This window comes from Lepus europaeus, chromosome 22 (assembly GCF_033115175.1).
Source record: "Lepus europaeus isolate LE1 chromosome 22, mLepTim1.pri, whole genome shotgun sequence".
Taxonomy (NCBI): Eukaryota; Metazoa; Chordata; class Mammalia; order Lagomorpha; family Leporidae; genus Lepus; species Lepus europaeus.
The window spans coordinates 31108215-31115026 of NC_084848.1; the positions used below are offsets into that span (position 1 = coordinate 31108215).

Genomic DNA, 6812 nt, shown 5'->3' on the forward strand with positions numbered 1-6812 from the left:
CCTCCACCCAATTTATATAGGCAATAAAAAACACCCAAAACTCCTATAAAGAGCTTTTATTCTCATCACTAGTCCTTATAATCATAAGTTTAACCCTTCCTTGAAAATATTTTAAGAAAAAAATCAGTAACTGTCCAAAAATTACACCAACCCATTTGTTCTTTTTCTACTTATGATTTCTGATTAGAACTTCCAAGATTCAGCCCAGGTTGCCCCCACATTTTGTCTCTTCCATAGGACCTCTGCCCTAAGGGTCCTCAGCTCAGGACAGAATCAGAATTCTGAGTGTCACACAATTGTTGTGTAATAGACCAACATTTCCCCTTCACCTCTCACCTGTAGCCACACTCTGGTCTCCTAATCACTGCCCTGGTGGGAAAGCTGATTTCAAGGGATGGTCTTCCCTGCTCCCACTTGACTGCATTTGCGTTGGCCACTGGCTCCCTTCTTCATGGGGCCTGCCTGCACCCAGGCCCAACTAACAGGAGCTCTCTGGCTACATGTGCTCTGGACACTCCTGTTCCCTGCCAGCTGCTCCCATGCCCCACCAGCATGGCGCTTCACTTCTTCTGAAATCGTCATCCCAAGGAAGGTGCCCCACAGGACGGGTAGAGTTCAGGCACCAGCCCAGCTATCCTACAGCATGCGCTTCCAAGGCCGAAGACACGTGCTCCACATGAAGCTCAAGAAGAGCTTGGTGCCCAGAAATTTTCCTGTTATTACCGACAATGACCAGGGTGCAATGCAGGAAGACTACCCATTTGTCCCCCGAGACTGTTACTACTACAGCTACCTGGAAGGGGTTCCTGGGTCCATGGCCACAATGGACACCTGCAACGGAGGTCTGCGTGGCATGCTGCAAGTGGATGACTTCACTTACGAAATCAAACCACTGGAGGCTTCTTTGAAATTTGAGCATGTGATTTCCCTGCTTGTGTCAGAGGAAAGAGAAGAGGAGGCTAAGCACTGTAAAATTGGAGGGAAAGACACGTATCAAGCCTCTGAAGAGGAAAATCATGCCGAAACTCCGAGAGCAGGTCCTGTTTATATGTGGCAGGTACATTATAAAGTCTTGAGACTGCACTACACAGTTTCAACCTCTTTACGGAATATGAACCAAAATGAGACCCAGATAATAGAGAATGTGTTCATTATGAACAATATACTGCATTCTATTTATCGGCCAGCATCCCTAAATGCTGCCATACGTGTTTTGTGCATATGGAGTATAGATAGATCAGGTGTAACAGACAGACCTCATCCAGAACGTGCTATAACTGATTTTGGTTTGTGGAAATTATACAACTTGTTTAATGCTATCCCACATTCTACTTCTGTGCTTTATACAGGACACTTAATTGCGGGACATAATTATTATGCCAGTCCTGGAGGAATATGCAATCCTAACTGGGGTGCATTATTTGTATGTGTATCACGGTACCATTTATTTTTGGCTGCGAGTATTACTGCACATGCATTAGGTCATAACCTGAATGTAGGTCATGATTCTGCAGGTTGCCACTGTTTCCGAAGAAGCAGTTGTGTCATGGCTCCTGTGCCTGGTCTTCAGGATATGCTAAGCAATTGCTCTTATAACATCGTGTATCAAAGGGTTTTTTTCTGGGATCCTTGCTTGAGTACTCCAAATGTTCCATACAACAATTTTCCTTATGTAGCTCCTCGTTGTGGAGACAAGATTAAAAATCAGCAGGAGGAATGTGACTGTGGCTCCTTTAAAGAATGTATCAAAAATAAGTGTTGTGAGACTACTTGTACCCTCACCCTCGGCAGTGATTGTGACCATACTCCTTGCTGCAACGAGAGGTGCAAATTATCTGCCCCTGGAGTCATTTGCAGAGACACTCTTGGGATTTGTGATCTGCCAGAGTATTGTGATGGGAAAACAGAAAAATGCCCAAATGACTTTTACATCCAGGATGGAACCCCATGTTCACCAGTAGCTGTTTGTGTAAAAGGAAACTGCAGTGACCGTGATATGCAATGCCAAGCCCTTTTTGGATATCAAGTAGGTGATGGCCCAAAAGCATGTTATGAAAAATTGAATATTATTGGTGATCGATTTGGAAACTGTGGGATTAGGTTACAACGACCTGGAAGCGTACCTTTTAAATGTGAACAAGATGATGTTTTATGTGGAATGCTGCACTGTGGAAACGTCAAGGAAATACCTGGTGGAGGACTGCACACTACATTTAGACGCATATTAGTGCAGGATGTTAAACAAGAAGAATGCTATGGATTCGATACACATCATGGGTTAGACCTGCCAGAAATGGGGCTTGTCGTCGATGGTGCAACATGTGGTCCAGGAAGCTTCTGTATGAACCAGAATTGTACTTTTCATGCAGACATGAAATTTGACTGTGATGTGAAAACATGCAATTACAAAGGAGTGTGTAACAACAAAAAAAACTGTCATTGTGTGCGTGGTTGGAGACCACCAAATTGTGAACAAAAAGGACCAGGTGGTAGTGTAGATAGTGGCCCCCCACCTGACAAAGAAGTTGGTATTCAAGCTAAAATACTTGTAAATGTCAATAAGGAATTACTTTTAATATGTGTTCGATTAAGTCTTCTTCTGTTTGCAATTATTGTTGGTGCCCTTACAACAGCAAAACGGTATATAGAGAAGAAAGTATTGAAAGATGAATATGAAAGTGATGAATCTTTGTAAATACTACTGGGAGTTCACACCTGGAGGGGATCACATCGAAACTTACTGGGAGCAATGATCAATAAACACTGGTAATTCCAATATCTTTAAGTGATTCTGAGACTGTAATCTTGAAGTAAAATCACATGCAAATAAAAAGTGAATGCTGTCTGTTAATTTCATTAATATTTGCTATGTGATCATGTTCTTTCAACTCTTGAGTAAGCCAAAAACTCTTAGACTCAGTAAAAAGAGGAAATGCACTTACTTAAAATTCTTGTTCTAATATTTTTGATGCAGTTGTATTTATGTCTGTTTCATTTAGTACCCACTTGTAACATATTTTTCCAACTGGTTATCAACTAGCCTTTTTTGTTTATTTGATTTATTGTTACATGGTAACAATAAACATAAGAAACATTTGCCAGTGACACAGAAGCAAGATGAAAAATCTTTTTGCCATAAGGAACTTAAGTTTCAAAAGTTTTCTATCAACTTCTATTATATGGCCATAAAAGTTTTCTATCAACTTCTATTATATGGCCATAAAGAATTAATATTTAGAATTTGAAAGATCACTGTAAATTATGAAAAGGAATGTATTTTTCCACAGTTATGTTATGCTTAAAAGAAAAGCCTAGAACACTTCATGAACTTAATTCTTTTTGAAACTAGCTTCATTACTCTCATATCTATTTCTGAGTTTTGCTAAACATGCAGTAGTCCTACTATCATGTTTTTACATTTTTCTTTATGGTTGAATGATAAAATAAAGAGTCATTTCTCACTGATATATCATTTCATTATTCCATTTTATTGAAGTCGTAGGATCCCACATTTAAAATCTTAGAAATTGGCTGGTGCCGTGGCTTAACAGGCTAATCCTCCACCTTGCGGCATTGGCACACCGGGTTCTAGTCCTGGCTGGGGTGCCGGATTCTATCCCGGTTGCCCCTCTTCCAGGCCAGCTCTCTGCTATGGCCCAGGAAGGCAGTGGAGGATGGCCCAAGTCCTTAGGCCCTGCACCTGCATGGGAGACCAGGAGAAGCACCTGGCTCCTGGCTTTGGATCAGCGAGATGCGCCGGCCGCAGCGGCCATTGGAGGGTGAACCAACGGCAAAAAGGAAAACCTTTCTCTCTGTCTCTCTCTCACTATCCACTCTGCCTGTCAAAAAATAAAAAATAAAAATCTTAGAAATTGGGGCCAGCGCTGTGGCTCAGCGTGTAAAGCTGCCACCTGCAGGGCCACCACCACATATCATGTGCTGGTTCGATTCCTGCCTGCTCGGCTTCCAATCCAGTTCTCTGCTATGGCCTGGGAAAGCAAGGAAGAAAGCCCTAGTCCTTGTGCCCCTGCACCCGTGTGTGAGACCAGGAAGAAGCTCCTAGATCCTGGCTTTGGATTAGCTCAGTTCCAGCCATTGTGGCCATCTGGGGCATGAACCAGCAGATGGAAGATCTCCTTCTTGCTGCCTCTGCCTCTCTGTAACTGTGCCTTTCAAATAAATAAATAAATATTTTAAAAAAATAAAAAATAAATAAAATCCCAGGAATTGCCACAAGACTGCCTGTCCATAAATGACAGGATGGAGTACTCTATGAAAAACACAGAACTTATCTGAAAGAAACAGATGTTTCTAACTTGTATGTAATAATTTAGGTGGTAGGACACAAACAAAAATAAGTGTTAGCATCAGCATCAAGGCCTTACAGTGGTATTCTTTCAAGTGGTTTCTAATTAGTATCAAGAGATTTCAGACATTCATCATACCATATTTTTTTGCCAGTTAGACAGTGAGAGACAGAAAGAGTTACAGACAGTGGAGAGAGACAGAGAGAAAGGCCTTCCTTCCGTTGGTTCACTCCCCTAATGACCGCCATGGCCGGCGCTGCACCGATCTGAAGCCAGGAGCTGGGTACTTTCTACCAGTCTCCCATGTGGGTGCAGGGACACAAGCACTTGGGCCATCCTCCACTGCCTTCCCGGGCCACAGCAGAGAGCTGGACTGGAAGAGGAGCAACTGGGACTAGTACCCGGCGCCCCAACCAGGACTAGAACCTGGGTGTCAGGGCCACAGGCAGAGGATTAGTCAAGTGAGCCACGACGCCAGCCCATCATACCATATTTTTTAATAATTGTTTTATTTATTTGAAAGCCAGAGTTACAGAGAGAGAGAGAGAGAGAGAGAGAGAGAGAGAGAGAGGCCTTGCATTTGTTGATTCATGCCAAAATGGCCTCAATGGCCAGGCCAGGGCCAATCCAAAGTCAGCAACCAGTAACTTCTTCCATGTCTCCTTGTGGGTGCAGGGGCCCAAGAATTTGCATCTTCCTCTGCTGCCTATCCAGGTGCTTTAGGTGAGCTGGATTAGAAGTAGAGATTTCACTGTGGCCAGTGAGTGGCGCAGCAAGATAAAGCTCCATTCTGCAGCGCCAGCATCCCATATGGGCATCGGTCTAGTCCCAGCTGATACTCTTTCAATCCAACTCTGCTATGGCTTGGGAAAGCAATAGAAGATGGCCCAAGTCCTTGGGTCCCTGCACCCATGTAGGAGACCCGGAAGAAGCTCCTGACTCCCGGCTTCAGCTCTGGCTGTTGCAGTCATTTGGGGAGTGAACCAAAAGAAAGGAAGACCTCTCTCTTGCTATGACTCTACCTCTCTCTGTAACTCTGTCTTTCAAATAAATAAAATAAATCTTTTTTAAAAAAAAAGAGGTTTCAGGATTTGAAACTGCACCCATATGCATGCCAGCATACTAGGCGGTGGCCTAACCCACTGTCTTACAGCACTGGCCCTCATCGCACCCTTTTCAACATGACTGAATAAACCCAGTCATCACAGAGCAATAAACATCAGAGTGAACCTTTCAAAGATGGTTTTCCTGTTTCTAGGGATTCGGCAGATGCTGAGCGAGGTGATGCTGCTGATCAAAGGTTTTGAGGAAGTACAGACATTAATAAGGACAACCATAGGGCCAGAAAGAAGATAAGGATCAGGATAGAGGGAGGCTGGAAAAGAGGAGTGGGTTGTAAGGCACAGAAGCAGAGGAGATGGAAGAGAGGTCTCTGGGAGGCAAAACTGTTGAGATTGTTGACAAGAGGCTTAGTCTGTTCCAAAGATTTCTCTGCCCCTCGTGTTTGTACCAGCTTAACAAAGCTATCCCTGGGGGTGTCAGCTAATCTATTGCCCTTTCCTTCTAAGAGCCACACAATGCACAAGTCTGACAACTTCATGTAATCAAAGGGCCACTGAGTTCATGACTGTACCGTCTGAAATCATGCCATGTTCAGTGCACATGAAATGAACTGCCAACATTTGCAGAACTATTTTTTTAGCTCAGATCTGGACAGGCTGTTAGGTTGATTAGAAGACTGATTGCATATAGCTGTTGCAAATACAAGAAGATCCCCACTTGCTTTAGGAAAATTGACTAATTTCTCAGATCATCCAAACATCAATGAAGAACAAGAGGGAAATACCAACTTCTCTCTGATAAAAAGCTGACCTAAAATATCGAGTGCCACAATATCTATGCAATGACAGAAATCAGAAACCAGAGCAAAGGAAAAAAAGAAAGAAAGAGCAGGTCTAAATATGTCAAGCAAGGGAAACAGAGTCCTTTATGGCATGCTGACCTTGAATGCAAACCAGGAAGTTTGGGTGTTTGTCCAAAGCTATCTCAAACACCAGCACACAACTACATAAAACAATGTGTGTGTCTATTTCACACATTTTTAAAAACTCACAAGATATTACTCTACCGGACCTAATCCTGTCTATACACGATCACCAAATCTGGTTAAAGGTTTGTCAGCTTTATTCAGGAAGTATCAGGGAATACGTGCAGACAAGATGAGATCACAAGTGAACCAGGATCAAGGTTACTTCAAGACCAAAAGGGTTAGAGCGACTCTCCTTGTTCTTTCAATGTGAGGAGCAGTTTTAACCTTAACCGACACTTGAGGGAGAGAGTAAGTTCTGTTTTCCTGCCTCTTCTTTGGAGACACAATAGGGAGACCCAGAGGGAAAATGCTGCGCTATATCCACTGACTTTGAGCCAGGCTGGGAGGGTTGACGGTGTGATGGGCACCCACACAGGATTCTAAGTTACCCCCATCCTCTGAGCATATCACGGGCT

The 6812-nt window shown here is 43.3% G+C and overlaps 1 protein-coding gene across 1 annotated transcript; it reads left to right on the top strand.

Annotated features, from left to right (window-relative positions):
* Window positions 1-451: 451 nt before the first annotated feature.
* On the top strand, window positions 452-2695 carry LOC133751444 (disintegrin and metalloproteinase domain-containing protein 20-like). The gene has a single exon (XM_062181489.1). The coding sequence runs from the start codon at window positions 452-454 to the stop codon at window positions 2693-2695; it is 2244 nt and encodes a 747-aa protein (XP_062037473.1).
* The last annotated feature ends 4117 nt before the right edge of the window (window positions 2696-6812 follow it).